Source organism: Schistocerca americana, chromosome 1 (assembly GCF_021461395.2).
Source record: "Schistocerca americana isolate TAMUIC-IGC-003095 chromosome 1, iqSchAmer2.1, whole genome shotgun sequence".
Lineage (NCBI taxonomy): Eukaryota > Metazoa > Arthropoda > Insecta > Orthoptera > Acrididae > Schistocerca > Schistocerca americana.
In genome coordinates this window covers 537,066,088-537,083,934 of record NC_060119.1, presented here as the reverse complement: position 1 = coordinate 537,083,934, position 17,847 = coordinate 537,066,088, and the positions used below count along the sequence as shown (strand labels likewise).

Below are 17,847 nucleotides of genomic sequence, written 5' to 3'. Positions count from 1 at the left end.
CGCTGCTGGAGAGCTGTTCATTTTTCGTGTTTTTATGTCCCTGTTAACGCATATCGATAAAACAGATATGGTACCAGAATAATTTGGGACCGATCTCTTGAATGTCCACGAAAAACTCAGCTTTAAAAATAATTATCTTAGTAGCGGGAAACAAACCGCAGACGGCAGAGTGAGTTCGGCGCCTGTTATAGCCACTTCCAGGCACCTGACTTTAGCGACTGTCGAGACTGAGCGCCGTTATCTGTGAGAACTTTCCCTACATCTCCATTCACATCCATCAAACATTTATTATATACCAGAAAAATGTGTCTTATCTGTTTAATGTCTCACACGTCCTGGTACTGAACATTGCTTACGAATAGGCGACGTGGTGTTGAAGCCAAGCGGCCCTGCTGAACCCACAAACCATCCCTTGGGTCATTCTATTTGTGAAAATCGTGTCAAAATATGTACAGTTGTTCCTGAGATTAGCCTTCACATACAGATAGAAAATATAATTCAGGGGGCTATATAACATGTATGGATGATTCCAAGGAGTTCTGCCATTCACTGGTAGACATCAATGGCACTGTTTTCATAGCTGCGGAGGACTTACATTTATCATAGTTCAGCCATTTTGGACGAAATGTTTATACATCATATAAAAAAACGTCCTCACACAGTTCATACAAACGACAGACCACAATTTATTCCATTAAAGTCATTATTGTTGAATACTGTATTGAGCACATGACTCGCACTTCTTAGAAATTTTAAGCGACGGAAATGTGTAATGGTGACTGATTTCAATCTATATTAATTAAGTTATCTTTTTTTCAAAAAAAAGGGAAAATTAACTTTTTTCTCCCTCTTCCAACAGAAAAACTGATGCCTGAACTGTACCCTTGAAATAAGAATTATCTTCATACATTAAAAAAAAATCTTTAGATGTTGGTTGTCAGAAAATTACCGCTGAATTTAGCTGATGAGAAGTTTCTAACAATGAATGTACGTGGGCTGTCACTTGTTAATAAGAGAGTGTTTATCCCGTGTGTGTCACAGCTAGACTTTCTGTCAGTTTTTGTTCAATTTAATTAGGTGGTAGACTATAAAGGACTGGGTATTGTCTGAGTTACTTCTCAAACAGTAACCAAACTACGTTCTCATACATAGCGACACGTTAGTAGTTTCTGACAACTGTGAGGGTATAACTAATGACAAGTATCACAAATATGTCACTGAATGTCTAATTTCTGTTTGTGGTTTCAGGACAAATACAAGTTATAACCCTTGTGTAATACACGGTACCTTTCTAAATGAAGCATCCGCGCCAACTTCTCCTAGCTGAATTGTGGTCAACTTGCTTACCTTCTTCCAAAGATGATTCGAAGTCGTCATCCCAATTGATTTCATCATCGCCGGAAGCAGGCGCTAACTCTCTTGCCATAAATAGTGCATAATACAATGGCAAACGAGAACGTTCCAATTTCACTATAATGAGGAAAGCAACATGTTGGGGTGCCAACTAGTTTTGCTTTATTCATCCTATCAAACATTAGTAAACCGACTTCTGGAGCCCGTCTGCTACCGATATTCATAGCAAAATTCCTTGATACTAATCATTATTTCGCGAGCACCATAAGAAAAAGGAAAAAAGAAAATGATTCACACGATCTTAGAATACCCGATCTTAGAATACCCATGAAATCGCACATATATATGTTTGCAGGATAAAATTTTCACTCTGCAGCGGAGTGTGCGCTAAATGAAACTTCCTGGCAGGTTTAAACTGTGTGCCAGACCGAGACTCGAACTCGAAAACGGTTCTGAGCAAATTAGGACTTAACATCTGTGGTCATCAGTCCCCTAGAACTTAGAACTACTTAAACCTAACTAACCTAAGGACATCACATACATGAGTGCCCGAGGCAGGGTTCGAACCTGCGACCGTAGCAGTCGCGCGGTTCCGGGCTGAACTGCCTAGAACCTCTCGGACACCGTGGCCGGCAGACTCCAACTCCAGACCTTTGTTTTCTGCGGGCAAGTGGTCTACCAACTGGGCTACCCACGCAGAGGCAGGTTCAATCCTCACAGCATCACTTCATATGTGTATTTCCTGAGGCAACTCTTAACAAACTCTTCCGTTAATATACGAAATAGCACTACACACACTTAATCATGTGTTGCGTCTCTGGATATAGTAGACAAGACATGATTTTGAGATCAACATTGGAGTGTATGTGTACATCATCCGAAGCAATTTACAACAAATTGTTCCGCTTTATCTGAGATCACATTTCATACATGGATTCGTGTATTACCTCCTCGGAACCCGATGGTAGACTACAGGCACTAGTGAGCTACCTTAATAGTTTGGCGTTTGCCCACCCATGTCTCGACTATGACTGGCTCATCTTATCTACAAATGACTATTAATTGCAGCTAAAATTTGTAATTATTTTATTTATTTATTTATTTATTTAACCTGATCAGATTAGGGCCATCAGACCCTCTCTTACATCGGACCAGTGTTCCACACGTGCAGTATTTCACACATCAGAGTTACATCATGACAATAGTTTAAATGAGAACATTAGATTACTCTAGTGACAATATGAATAAAGAGTAGTGACTAAGACCTAATAAAGTAAATGCTGGCAGTATTTTACAACAGCTGCTATACGTACAGATCATGATGAAAGCAATAATAATAATAGTAAAAAATCAAATAATAATTATAAACATGACTAAGACCTAATGAAGTAAATGCTGGCAGTATTTTACAACAGGTTCTATACGAACAGATCATGATAAAAGCAATAATAATAACAGTAAAAAATCAAATAATAATGATAAACATGAGAAAAATTGGCTATAGTAATGAAGATTTGTGCAGATGTACATTAATATCTTGGTGGTTAAAGTAGATGTTTACTAGTGTAGCGAGTTTTGGGGAATGGAGATTTAAGGAGGGGGAAAGAGGGAAGTAATGAGGTGAAGTGCATTCGTGTACAGAGGAAGGTGTTATTGTTGCTTAAGTAGATACGTCATTAACTGTTTTTTGAATCCGGACATGTTTTTAAGTTCTCTAACATAACGAGGAGGTTATTCCATAGTCGGGTTACTGCTACTGTAAAGGACTTGGAGAAGGTGACTGAGCGATGCAGTGGAACAGAGAGGATTTTATTATAATGGGAACGTGTGTTCCTGTCATGTTGTTCCGACATGAGCGTTAGGGACGAGGAGAGATATGAGGGACAGTGTACATTTATAAGGCAGTAGATGACACAGAGTGTATGGAAATCTCTGCGTTTGTCTGCACACAGCCAGTACAATTTTGCATATGCTGGTGAAATGTGATCAAAAAGTCGAACGTCGCAGATATATCGTACGCAGGCATTCATGACCAGTTCTAGACGTCACGAATTTTCCTGAGAGAGGCCTCTTAGGATAATATCACTGTAGCCAATGACTGGGAGTATAAGCGTTTGTACTACTTTCTTTTTCAGATCGAATAGGGAAGAGTTTTTTTATATTTTTGTAGGAACATGAAGGGGTGCTGATGCTTTTTGCACACTACAGTTACGTGCTCTGTCCAATTTAGATTTTCATCTATTATAACTCCCAAACTCTTTGCTGAGGGAGAGAAGTTAATATTTGTTCCATTTAGGATAAGAGATGGTACGGATTCCCGATGTTTGGGCTAATGAGCTTAGAGTGACCAACAAGTAATGCTTGGTTTTTAGATGGGTTTAGTTTTAGACCTATGTCCTGTGCCCATTTTGACAGTGCATCGAGGTCAGTATTGAAATTTTCAATAGCTTTCTTGAGATTGCTTGGTTTCGCACATAGATACAACTTAAGGTCATCAGCATACATATGGTATTTGCAATAGGTCAGAACCGATGACACATCATTGACAAACAGAGAGAAGAGTATAGGACCTAATACTGAGCCTTGGGGAACGCCTGATACTACCTGCCGCCATTGTGATTTTATATTACCAGACAGGACGCGTTGCTGACGAGACCTCATGTATGAGTGAAACCATTGCACTGCACTTGGTGAGAAATTTAGACCGCTAAGTTTGGCTAGTAAGATGTCGAAGTCGACAGTATCAAATGCTTTGCAGAAATCTAAGAAGCAAATGATAGTCACTTCTTGTCTGTCCATGGCAAGTTTCAGATCATCTGTCACCTTTATCAGTGCGGATGTTGTGCTTCGATGTTTACGGAAACCAGATTGGTATTCGTCTAGCAGATTGTTAGTAGTTGGGTAGTTGGTGAGCTGGTCATGAACTTTATATTCTAAGGCCTTTGATAGTGCAGCAAGAAGGCAGATGGGGCGGTAGTCAGAGGGTGCTGTGGCGATGTCCTTTTTAGGCAGTGGCTTAATTTGTCCCAGTTTCCAGGCCTCAGGGAAATCACTTGTGATTAATGAATCGTTGAAAAAGTCTGTTATAGAGGGCAGTAGTTGGTCAATAATAAGTTTTACCATCTGGATAGTGATGCCATCATGTCCAGTAGATGCTGATCTAATCCGCATTATGGCTTTCTTGACAGTACTGCAAGTGACGTGCTGTAGATAGAATTTTTCTTTGCTACAATCATTCATCCCCATGAAGTAATCAATGATTCTCTGTTTCTTTGCGGTTCTATTGTAGTTGTAGGTAATGTGAAGGAACTGTTTAGTTCTTCAGCTGGGACCATGGGATTTTCTGCAACTTTTATTTTGCCTAAGCCGAGACTGCGGAGATTTTTCCACAGGATAGCTAGTAAACATCTATTGTGAGCTAATGTACGGGCATGCCTGAGCTTAGCGTTTCTCACCGCTTGACTGAATTTGTTTCGTTTCTGCTTGTAAACAGTATGATTTTCAGGTGTAGGGTGTATCTTGTATGCTCGATGTGCAGCGTCTCTGAGATTCATGAGCTCTTTTAGTTCATCAGTCAGCCAAGGTGCAGGTTGCCTTTTTACTTTTCTGGTCTTTATTGGAGCATATTTGTCATATAGTTGAGTAATTTTGTTAGTGAAATCCTGGAGTTTGTCGTTTATGTCCATGAGGGGAGTAGAGGTCATCCCCCAAACTATTTATTGTGCCTTACTTTCGAGTTCAGGCAAATTTATGCGTTCGAAGTCTCGGTATGTAGACAGTTTTTGTTTCTTTCTAGGACATTCTAGTGAATACGTCATGAAAATGATGTCATGGGCAGACATGCCGGGCGCCGATATTTGAGAGGTGCGGATTATTCTGTGCGGAGATTTCGTTGCGAATATATCTACGAAAGTGTGACTGGTAGTCGTGTGATGAGTAGGTGCCAGCTGAAGTAGCGTCATATTTGAGGAAGAAAGCATTCTCTTCAATTTCTCAGTGGAAGGACTATTGCGCAGAAAATTAATGTTAGTGTCACCTGCTATAATTACATGTTCATATGACGATTCGAGACTAGAGAGGGCAGTTTCGAAGCAGGCGAACCCGCCTACTTTAGGAGGTTTGTAAAGGACACATATTAAGCACTTTCTGTTAAGGGATTTGATCTCTATGAACGTATATTCCTCTTGTTTATCTGCATTTTTGTCGGATGTGTGTAGTACTGTAGGTGACAAATCGGAGCGTATGTACGCCCCTACCCCGCCCCCTCGTCTGCATCTGTCGTGCCTGAGAAAGATACAGCCATCTAGGTTTACGGAAGTTGTAGGAATACTTGGTTTGAGCCAAGTCTCTGACAAAAGTATTACGTGCACATCAGCAGTTTGAAATATATATTTGAACTCGTCGAAGTGAGCTGGCAGAGACTGGACATTTGCATGTGCAATATGCAGCTTGGTGGGTTCGGGTGTTGATTGCCCGAGGAGGCTGCCGATCGATGTTTGCGGGTCGTGGTTAGCGGTGACAAGAGGGTCTGGCATGAGGAATGCGGAAGGCGTGTGGTGGGAGAGGGGTAGGGGGGGGGGAGGGAGTGTCCTCCCAGTTTTGTGCAGTGAAAGCGGCCGGGAGGGGGAGGGGGTGGGTGCCCAGGGAGGCAACGGGATCTGCGGCCAAGGTCAGCGAGGTCTGCAACGGTTCTGGAAGTAGCCGTGGGCTGACAGGGGAAGGAATTTCGCTAAACACAACGGGAGTAATCTGCGCGGAACGGCAGAGCGTGATATTAATTGCACTTATGAGGATAACAACCAAAGTATGATGACGGGTTGCCAATTGAGGGTGGAAATGAGACCACCTTATGTAGTAATTAACAAGAGTACATGAGAAAAACTAATTGAAGATGAAAACAGTTATGTGGAAAAACGAAAAGTTGATAATACAAATAATAAAAAAAACTACACGAGAAAAAATAATTAGCGACAAAAAAAATAGTTATGTAGAGAAACGAACAATTTGATAATACAATAGTTAAGCTATAGTTGACAGTGTAAACAATATAAACATACAGGTTAATGGCAGCAAGATTAGACACGATTTAGCTTCTAAAGCACAGGCTTTCGAGTTCATTTACACTGCAAATTGTTTTCTTTCCGTTTTCGGTCTTAACCATTATCCTGCCGTCATTTGTCCATACGTTCTGCAGCCCAAACTTCGAAATCGCGCTCTTCAGAATGTTTAGTCTTTCAGAGGTCAGATCCTCGCGTACTGTCAGACCCGAATTCACGAGATTCTTCTTTGCTCTGAAGACTTCAGATCTTTTCCTATATGACATAAATTTCACTATTATAGATCTTGGTTTTGTAGAACCTGGCGACCTACGACCCACTCTATGACTTCTGTCAATGTCACTCAGAGTCACCTGCACGCCTAGCTTTTCTTGGACAAGGTTTATCACTAGTTCATCTGTGTTCTCTCTGCTGCTCTCTGGAATGCCGAACAGTCTGAGATTATTGCGTCTCTGATATTGTTCGAGCTCGTCCGCCTTCCCGATCAATTTCTGTTCGAGCAGTGGTACTTTCTCCTCACTTGCTTTTAACGATGTGTCCAGTGCACGGATGTCGCTCGCATTCGCCTCCAGAGTTTTCTGTATTTTGTCCGTCACTGCTGCAGTGACAGCATCAGTGGTGGTTTGAACAACGAGCCCGAGCGTCTCCTTTGCCTGCAGCGCGGCACTCCCTCACCTCAGCCTTCACGAGTGCGGCGATGTCAGCGATGGCGGGCGGAGCGGCCGCAACTGCCGGTGTGGACTCCACGCCTGCGCTGTCGCCGGCCTGGCCGTTGCCTGCACTGCGCGTTGTTCGGCGATTTTCCATTTTAAGTGCGGATCCTTGCAATTGGTGCTCAGTATGTGATGTAAAATACGACACTCGGTAGTAGATATACAGCTTTAGTATATGTAGATTAACCTAACTGCTTAAAACACCGCCAGATTTCACGTAAACTTGCGAGCCAAGCTAGCGCACGTCACTCAATCGCCGCCATGTTATAAAAGCGTCTGAATAAGAAATTAAAGTGAAAGATATATTGTTAACATGTTATCAGTGGAAGAGAAGTTAGCAGCTTGGTTGGAGACGTGTATTAACATTTAAACAGTACATGTAAATAGTGAAAGGTGCACTCCCTGATACCGAGTCACATGAATGAATTCGCACTGTCTCTCCACGTTTTAGAACGATATGGCTTCCACACATGCCAACGTTCTCCCTTTCTAAGCCAACTACCAAGTAGTGGTATGGGTAAGTCAACAGTGCTAACTTCCCGCTATAGCTTCCAGCGACACAAATCTTTATATGCGATTGGTTAAAACTTAATAACAAAATACAATAAAATGTAGATAGATTTGTGGCAAAACGCCATAAGTTATTTACTCAGAAGTTGGAAAGCCTGTTTTTTGTATTTCATTTGAGTTCCATAATATTAGGTATTGAATGCAACTGTCCGTTCATTTCTCTTGATTTGATGTAATTTTGCTGCAACAAGAATGTTCTTACTTCATCGACAAATGTGTGGGAAGCGATTTTAATACATTATTCACGTTTCTTGCTAAGTTCGCCACCTTTTAACGTTAGAGCTATATTACAAATCCAGGGACTGTAATTTATACCCTATACACCCCTAAGCCGTTGGAGTATTTTACTACTAGAGCAAATGATGACTTACGAGACTAGGAGTCGATCTCACTCCGTAATGATTTCATACTAAAAGAGTGGATGGGGAAATAGAGATATAGGTCATCCATTAGCCCTGCTGATGAGGATGTGTCATAGGTAATGGCAGACTGTGTCGTAATCAATGTTTCTCCATCAAATTGTATGACGACTGGAGTATTGATAAAGGAGTCCAATTCTCTGGGATTTTAATGAGTCCTCTTCATTGGCAAAACAGCTTCAAAAGTAAACATTTTCCAAATCACGAATCAAGGTGAAATTTCAAGTGAAAATATTCCACAGATAACAATATATTTGTGCTAATATTTCCAAGATATAGCAGGCATCACTAATACTATATCGGATTCCGATGAAAGTGAAGAATCGAACGGAAGAAACAATGAAGTCTCATGCACGATTTAGAGAAACGAAGGAAAGATCACTTTCCCATTTGATATTTATTTCTTGCTATTATTGTAAGCTGACTGTACCCACTGCCCCTTCAGCACCTTAAAAACATTTACGTTATTTGCTTTAGGGTGCAGTGAATGAAAATACCTAACTTGAACACTAGTATCCCAAAGAATCTCTTGCTGGGAACTTTCCCGTTCATGTGGCACAACATTGTACAGATGTATTCACAACGTTATCTGAAGCCAGTGATAAGCAGCTTCATTACATTTAGCGAACGGCATCGCGAAGTTATAAAATGCTATTGGAACAACTGCTTTAAGTTGATACATGATACCATTCTTCATTTACATATCTTGTTGCGTAACAATACATGTAAAATCTAATGAGAACGTCAATATATCCGAAACATTCGCAGTGTCAAGTGTTGAAGATAACAATTCTTCCTCTACGTTCCATCATAGGATACACATAAATTAGTGGGTAACTTTTTATGCTCTTTTTAATATATTAACTCCTATATATCGTCGTCTTTTACACTTTACAATAAGTAATTTGGTGTTTAGTGTAGCATGTAAACTTTGATCATTGTGCAAGGCACGTAGGAGAGCGAAATTTGGAAAATCGGAGATAGACGTTCTGAAAGAACTGAGCTTTTACTGGTGATCATGAGTATAATGTAGATAACAGAGTTAAGAAGTGCACTTCTTGCAAAGGGCAAGGTCCCGGGCTCGAGTGTATGTCTGTCAAACAATTTTAATCCTCCAAGAAATTTCAGTTATCAGGAAATTATTTAGAAAAACGTTTGCAGTAAAGTAATTCCTTCATAGATAAATAACATGAATTTCGCTTTTCTAACCATAGCATGCACAACTTTTAGTAAAAAGTACAAAACAATTCTGATGGCTTAGATAATTTGAGCGACAACTACTTTACTTTCATTATGGAAACCAGAAAAATTGCTGCTCTTCAGTTTATGCATCTTTATGTAGGATTCTGTTGTTTCTCTTTCGCTTATTATGTGAGATATTAGCAATTAAAAATTTATGAGCAGCATATCAAAACTCACTTCTGAGTTTAAATTATATTGATACTAAGGACCAATAAAAAAATTGGGCATTCAAAAAAGACTCCATGATTTTTAGGATTGTAGCATAGATCAAAACAAGACCAAATTATCAAGTGAGCATTGACACTAAAATGAATATCTTTGCAGCTGTGAACACTTGTTCATATTTTGTGGGAAATACATCTTTTCTCCTGCAAGCGCTTTCCTGTTATGAACGGCCTACAAAATGCAATAAAGAAACGAGGAAATATTCCTCTGTTTTCGTCCATGGATACAGAATGCAGTAAACACATGCTAGTGTTACCGTAAACTATATTCACAATCCTGTGTAAGTACTGTCTTTCTCATACATTAGTTTCAGTGAAACCATTTCGTGTTCTGATGAACTGTAAGGGTGAAGACCAGGCTACAATTCAGAAGAATTCACAAATTTATTTCAACACCAAATGGTTCCACTGGAGCTCATGTACGGATTGCACTCATCCAGAGCTGTGAATATGGTTTATAGTAACAACACACAGATATTTACTAAATGTTGTATCCATTGACAATTACAGCAGAATTTTTCCTCATTTTTTCACTACATTCCCAAAATTGATGAATAGAAAGAAGCTTGCTATAGAAGACATGTGTCCTATGATAACGAATATAAACAAGTGCCCATAGGCCTAAGGCCATGCATGTTAGAGCCCATGCTTACTACTCATTCCTTCTTTTGGTCCACACTACCACCTACGAAAATACTTAATACTTTTTTTAACACCCTATAAATTTGTTTACATTTTGGAAGTAGGTGGTGAGGATACGAAGAAACTATAAGCAGAAATAATTGGATAGCTGATTAAATAAAATAAGGGATGAAAATAGCGTACTAAATAAGAAAGCGCAAACTATCAGTGCATTTGAGCTACCAGGAGCTAATTATAAAGATGAAAGACATGTTTAATAGATGGAATTGTTACACACTTCAGATACTCCTTGTAAAAAACATTAGCATGGAATGAATAAGGTGTTTTATTGGCAGCATCATAATTAGATGAAGTTATACCCCACAAACCAGTACTTCGGAAAATATATGAGTAAGACTGGATACGATAGACACAGATATATATTACATACTGAATCCAAACTGTCATAACCTAATATACGACAAAAATTCATTTTTTCTGGAGACTGGCCACCAGACTAAACAGTTGAATAAAGGGCAGTTCCACAGAAGATAAAGAGAACACAATCAGAGAGAAATAGTGAAAGTTGGAGACTCACAATAATAACATGACGCTTCACATGTTAAAACATGAAAAAGCTGATGAGATGAGATTAATATTTCAACAGACTAGAGATAGGACAGGTGACAGATTGCTCTCCAGTAAATTTGAAAGATTTGGCAGGGTAGAATATGTCTTTGGTATAATTTCGCAGTTACTAAAATTAGCAGCTTATTTAGGAAACCAGTGATTTTTTTAACTTGATGGGCACTGCTATATACCAGATTTTTCGGACAGTAAGGAAAAAACTGAGCTATTAGCATTAGTTTCATATTTTACACTTGCAAATAATGGCCAGTAGTAACATAAAGTAGAAAAATAAAATAGTAGAAAAGGTTTTTACGCAGTTGAGGGAAAATGTTAGATGATGCCACCGAACTTGAAAACACTTTAAGGCCTTTAAGGATACCATTAATAAAACATTAGAAGATTGGGTAGGATCTAACTCAGATGAGGGAAAATGCTACAGGATGCCACTGAACTTGATAAAATGGAAAGAATACTTACGATGCCGTTAATTGCAGTACAGAAGAAAATTTGAACACTGCAGAGTTAAAAGGAGGATGGCCTCAAATGAGTAATCAAGTCTAATAAACTCTAGTTTTGTGGAAGAACTACTTCTCATATACAGATGGTTAATTATGAATCATGTAATAGCTGACGTTATGTTTACATTTTCTTATATTTTATGTTTTAGATGTACTGGAATCATGAATATTGTGTATTGGTAGATCCGATAATTGTAACAAACTGTAATTATTTCTTTGGACACAACGCTAAAGGGACATAACCAACGTGACAAAGCTAATTTGTTTAGACAAGTGTCCCCTACTGCAACTAGTGCAGTTAATTTCATTGCTGTGTTCAGTTGCTACTTCCTCACTCAAGTGAAGATTTGAATTAATTTACTTATTAAAGAAATAATAATCACAACAAATAGGTAAATTACTTGATTGGTATAAATTGTCATTGTTTATTATTCAGGTGAACATATAAATGATTTGGAACTGTGTATGAGGATATGTCACACACTATAGATAACAAATATTGAAAATGTCATTTGAAAGAGTGTGCATAATAATTTAAAGTAGCAGTATTGTGAACAACTGTATTATTCATTTGAAATTTTTGTCTTAGCTTATATAAGATATACAGTTAACTTTTGCTATATGTCTTCCAATTTTGTACTAGTACTCCTATTTTTTTTTTTTACTCCAGACTACAGTGGAGATGTGTTTTGAACACTGTACCACTTATCAGCCTCATTCATTGCTGAGATTTCATTCAGTGCGGCGCACCTGGAATAGCATGTTCAGCAGGACGTAAGTTCCGTTGAGCACCTGTAGGTAGAACAATACCTAATTAGAACAGATTAAAAAAGGCTAAACAATGAAAAACCGTGAAATGTGGCTGTCGGATTCATACTAACACCTCACATACAATTCATTAACAATTTCAAACACGTAAATCTTACATGTTAGTGTGTTGTGCTTGTTATGTACGAACGCGCGTTTTCATACTTTCCTCGTTACTTCAACGTTATTTTTATGATGTTCATTGATATCAGTATGTTCTTTTCTATGATTATAGGCTTCTATGGTTTGTATGAATTATCAAACTACATCTAATATGATCTTAGGCTGTTGTATCTTGTTATATGGTTTGGTACCTACCACCAATATGGCTGCAGCAGAAACACCTGTACGAAATATATTTCACTATGCAGTACCCTATTCTCAAATACGTTCAGTAATAGATTCACGTGTGTAAGTGGAGTGCGATTCAAATACAAACTAGTTCTCCTCGAATTTTCGAGAAGATATTTCTCAAATAATGGGACTTTCTGTATTAGTTGAATACATAGGTGAGAAACGATACGTATATTAGGTTTTCGTCACAATATTTTCTGGCAAACAGATCTCGAACATGAGACAGACTTTGCTGCATTCCTGTCTTGCCTTGATGCCAGTGAGGAAACGTTCAGATACAGAAAGGTCACAAGAACTTTGTCAGTTTGAACCTAACCATGCTGACATAGAAATTTCCATCATTCTAAAACACACGCGAATCCTTTTTTCGTCTCTTATTCTGTTTACGTGTATAAAATGAATATATTTCCGCACAGGGCACATTATTTATCTATATAATGCAACACAGAAAATGTTTCTGCATTTTAAATAAACACTTAAAATTTCTTAAAAAGTCTGTCATTGTATTAAAGCTATGCTCCAATATAGTCAGGGGAGTGTGCATCTGAAACATTTGAATAATTGGCAGCTGAAAAAAAAATTAAAAGTCACTCTCACACCAACCGGGAAAGCCACAAGACCACGTCAGAAGCAACGAAATCAGCATTGTTCGGCAGTTTCCTTAACAATATAGCTACAAATTTTATTGCAAAATTACTAGCACAAAGCGATAAGGAGTCAGAATTGCATAGCAGAATGAGATTGAGGAAGTACAGAGATGAATTATTTAGCCACATAGTATGCAAAGCTACAAAGTGTAGAAGAAGTACAGACATACAGAAGAAATAGATACCCATGGGCAAGCAGTTGCCATTAACAGAAGTACTGTACAGGTTTCAGTACTGAAACAAAGTTGAGGCAGATGTTTCTAAAACAGTAGTTTTGTTCTGAAAGCAGCATTACATGCCAGTAACCCAGGACTAGGGGACAGCCGGGGTGGAGTAATTAGCAGCTGAAACGTGATGCTGCTACAGAAGAACGATAAGACTCAAGTGGACAGCGAAAGTTTGAAATGAAGAGCTAGTGGTATGAATGTCATCGTAAAGGAATCTGCGGACAATCCTCACTGTTAGCAGAATATCAGTGATGAAAGACCTGTTGGGGTGTAAGGCAGCACCGGTTTAAAGAATTTCAGTTGTGGCTGTAATTGATGAACTAACAGCTGGCAAATGACCGACATTTCGCGCCACACTACTTTCCCCACAGGCTCTTCGGTACTCCGCCAGTCTTCCCATTTCCGTGACTTCATCATACTCCTGCTCCCAATTCATAAGGAAGACAACCTTATGTATTATTAACAGATGACACATACGTCACAACTGTCCCTTTTCGAAGGAGGCGACAGCTCTACAGTACGTGTTGAGTAGTTAACTTAGCACGGGAGGGGCCAATAGAGAGAAAATTTACGGAAACAGGCAGAGATCAGGCAATGTATGTTCAAGATTTATGTGCTGCTTGCTAACCTGGAGCAACATCTGCTTCGACAGCTGACACGTCTTTCCCACTGTGATCTCGACTGGCTTTCCCACCATCATCATGAGGATGATCAGGTTGCGTTTGAAGTGAGCATCGCAGTTGATCCAACCACAGCCGAAGGCCGAGTCGGACAGCCTCTCACTCTGTAACATTGAATGTCTCATTAACGACGAACTTGGTAAAATGTTTCACAGTCACTACTGGTGGTGAGATAGCACATCTGCAGAATTCGTAACGCCGTAGTTCTTACATTTATTGACAGCGTTTTGTATGTGTATATCCTCTGGACACCGAAGTTAAAAGATTAGCTGACAATCACTAGGACTACTGACGCTACATTTGTAATGAACATGTATTACAGTTTTATAGTGACCAAAAATGTGATAGCACCATGGCATCAGAGTAAACCGGTATATACATTTTTGAAGGTGGATGTAGTATAGGGCTATTTACTTGTACAGAATTGTTTACTTGTGATAAGAGCCCCAACGGAATGTGAGAGTCCACAGTGTCTGTGAAGAAACATGGTTTTAAACATAGTAATGGAACAGTACTCTGGAAGACCTAGCTGTGGTCAGCTCAGTACAGATAGCAGACAGTTCATTGCTATTTGCAATGAGTGACATAGTTACAATTTAAGTATCTCAAGCAATGTCAATATGAAATTTGTAAAGAGACCACTTTCAATGAATGGGTCCTGAAATTTAATCCACTGAAGAGGCAATCCTTGTAAACATAATTAGATAAAGTCATTATCGTCCAGGGTAAAGCCTCAACAGCGAAAATACATACGTACTGAAATAATCTTCTCGTAGCATTGGGAACAGCAAGTTAATTGAAATCAAAAGTGCATAGAGCGTTATCTTAAATTTTTATTGATTCAACTGTGAGTTCTTAGTGAAACATTTATGTTGCATTAACTACAGGAAATACTATTTTGACTTTTTTCTCATTTTTTAAATTCATTTATGACATAGTTTCCTTGTTTTAAGTCATTTCTACAATAAGACTGTTGATTTCAAAGACAGCAACCAAGCAAAGAAAAACTGTCAAAATCTTAATCTATCAGTGCACGACCCACACAGTAAAATTTATCAGTGTTGGCTCCTTTAACGTAGGTATATTTGCATTGTACACCTATATAATATTCATTAGGACAGTATGTAGTCTAACTATGAATAGAGACACTTTGGATTATGTGGACAGGAATGTGTATTTGTGTTATAACCTAATTAGGAATAAAGACACCAAAGTTCCCATCCTATGTGGAAGTTTACAAATTACTTAAGAGGGGTGAATAATTAAATTGAGGCTACTCATTCCATAGTAAAAGTGGGGATATGCGCATCAGTTTTTTAATACCTAATATTTACATTGTGTGAGTTTTACCCCAGTTCCTTCTACGTGTCGAACTTCTACATCTATTGCCGTTCTATGGTCCTAATTTAAACGATATTCAACAAAGAATGGCTTTGCCTTCTTTAATCTCCAGCTTCAACGATGTTGTCTGAGCCTAGTACAGATCGTATACCCGGTGTATCTTATATATCAGGACTAACACTCTTGGTAAAGAGTCTTATGAACCTCTCTTCTAACGATGGTAGGGTGCTTATTCTCTGCGTTGAAGAAACGTCTAACAAATTCAAATGGAAAACAGATAAGAACAAAGAAACTCTCTGTCTTTCCAAATTTCCTTGTCCAGGTAGAAATTATACCTATAAATGGTGATCTTCACCACTTCCTATTTGGTCTATGTTGTTCGCTGCGTAGATTAAAGATCTGGCTTCTTTATCCACTTTTACAACTGAGAAAGTTTTCAGTAATGTTGGACTTTAAATTACTGATGTAGCTATTGGCTTTACTGTATTAAACTACGGTTGTTATCCTTCTTGGGACATGGTTACGGAAAGGAAGCCGTGGATCATATGGTGAAATGCTGCATGTTTATAAGCTGTGGGATGTAGAGAAGAAACTGGGACGAACATGTCAGTAAAGGTGCCTCTCCAGATAAATTTAAAATTTCCATTTACAGTTTTGTATCTGTAAGTTGATTCTAGGAAAACAATGGTGGAAATCCCCAACTCAATATTGAATTTTATGTTATAATGGCAATGGTTCATATTTTCAACAACCTCTGGAGTTGTCTAGTGGAACCTTTCCTAATACATAGAATTTTATTAGCATGTTAGTTGATTATATGGCTGCAGGACTTATTGCACTTTGTGTTCACATGCATGTTGTTCTTCTTCTCTCTTCAGATTTTATTCAATGGAGCTACTAAATTTCGCAAACAGTCTCTTGGTAGGTATCTGGTACTGCATCAATGAAATAAATCTCAGTGTGCGACTGGAAGATCCACTCGTCATACACGAGATACAGCACAGGTTTATTAAAAAAGGATTAGAATTTTTTTCCATTCTTGGTGCAGGCTAGTAGAGGAATTATCTCTTAAAGATTTCCACTCAGTTTGGCCAACCCTGCTGGTATAGTTTACAACCCCAGGCGTGAGTAAATTCGATTTGCATTTCTACAATGCCAGAGTATAGTTTTCCTTCTCTCCATGGTGGTAATTTTTTGGCTACAGTCTTCCAATTTCCACGCAACTCTACAGCTTTTTATACAGGGATACAGTATGTAAGACTCTGAAATTAACGAACAAATAAAAAATAGAGTTCTAAATTTATGTGATACAATTGAGTGGCATTCTATATATCACTACATACCTGGTCAGTTGTGATTTGTCCGAAAATGCAGTACATCCCTGTCTGGAAGAGGACGGGAGGTATCGTGAAGAGCGCCTTCGTAGCCTTTGTCAGACTTCCGTCTCTCTGCAGCAGCTATTCATAACAGAACAATGGTTGAGTGCCCTTGAAATCAGCTGGCCATATTTGTATACCTATATTCCTATGACATAACACTGGACATATGTATTTATGAAGCTACCTGCGTGTGCACTAAACAACACACACACACACAACTGCCTACAAAATAGCAGAGCAAGAATTCTGGGTAAGTATGCAAAACATATGACTTCTACGTTAACTGGTATAAGAATGACTACAATCACTACACGAGAATCAAAAGTAATTAATACCTTGGTAAAGTGTCACGCATTACTCATGACTTAGGAAGCAATAACAGCGATTCTGCGAGTATCGCACGAAAGGAATTTGACAAACACGACACCAACCTGAAACCTTATCAAGACCTTAAATGTAGCGTCCTAGTTGTGTATTACAGTCGAGGAACATAAGTGCAATGCACGTGGACTCACACGAAAGAAAATTCGGATGTCGGCCTAAGCGTGTAAACAAACCTGCGAATTGCATGGATTTTTTAATTAGCTTAATTTGTAACACATTCTAAATTCACAGCTGCGTCAGCTTATCACAGTTAATATTATGAAAATTATGTTGCACCAACAGAGCACGTATTCTGCTAGGTGAAGTTGACAATGCACATTGCTCTTGACAACAAATCAAAAATAGTACACGCTAATCAAGTCAGAATTTTTGTTGCGATCGTTAGATATAATGGCATTTTATACAGGAATTTTTCTTGCTTTAAAATTACGAATACTTCCGTTCTCGTAAACTTAATGTAGTTAATGGCGACAGTTCCCAGAAGAAGGTGCTACGTGTAACACACTTTCAAACTGCTGTACGAAAAATATTAGCGAGAAAGTAAACCCCACTATGAGCTCATGCACTTGATGCTACTCAAACTTTCATGTCAACACCATTACAATCTTACTAAAAATTACGTAACGAGTCAATGTGAAATACAAAAAATCTGCTAGTTAAAGAATCACTATTCTTTAGTTT

General features: G+C 38.6%; 1 protein-coding gene across 1 annotated transcript in view; it reads right to left on the bottom strand.

Annotated features, from left to right (window-relative positions):
- Window positions 1–12,079: 12,079 nt before the first annotated feature.
- LOC124573172 overlaps window positions 12,080–17,847 on the bottom strand; it is a 48,530-nt gene continuing 42,762 nt past the window's right edge. The window contains exons 6-8 of the mRNA XM_047131136.1: window positions 16,747–16,860; window positions 14,011–14,166; window positions 12,080–12,139 (exon numbers count right to left, since the gene is read on the bottom strand). Of these exons, the coding sequence (XP_046987092.1) occupies window positions 12,080–12,139; window positions 14,011–14,166; window positions 16,747–16,860 (330 nt within the window). The remainder of the gene's footprint in view (window positions 12,140–14,010; window positions 14,167–16,746; window positions 16,861–17,847) is intronic.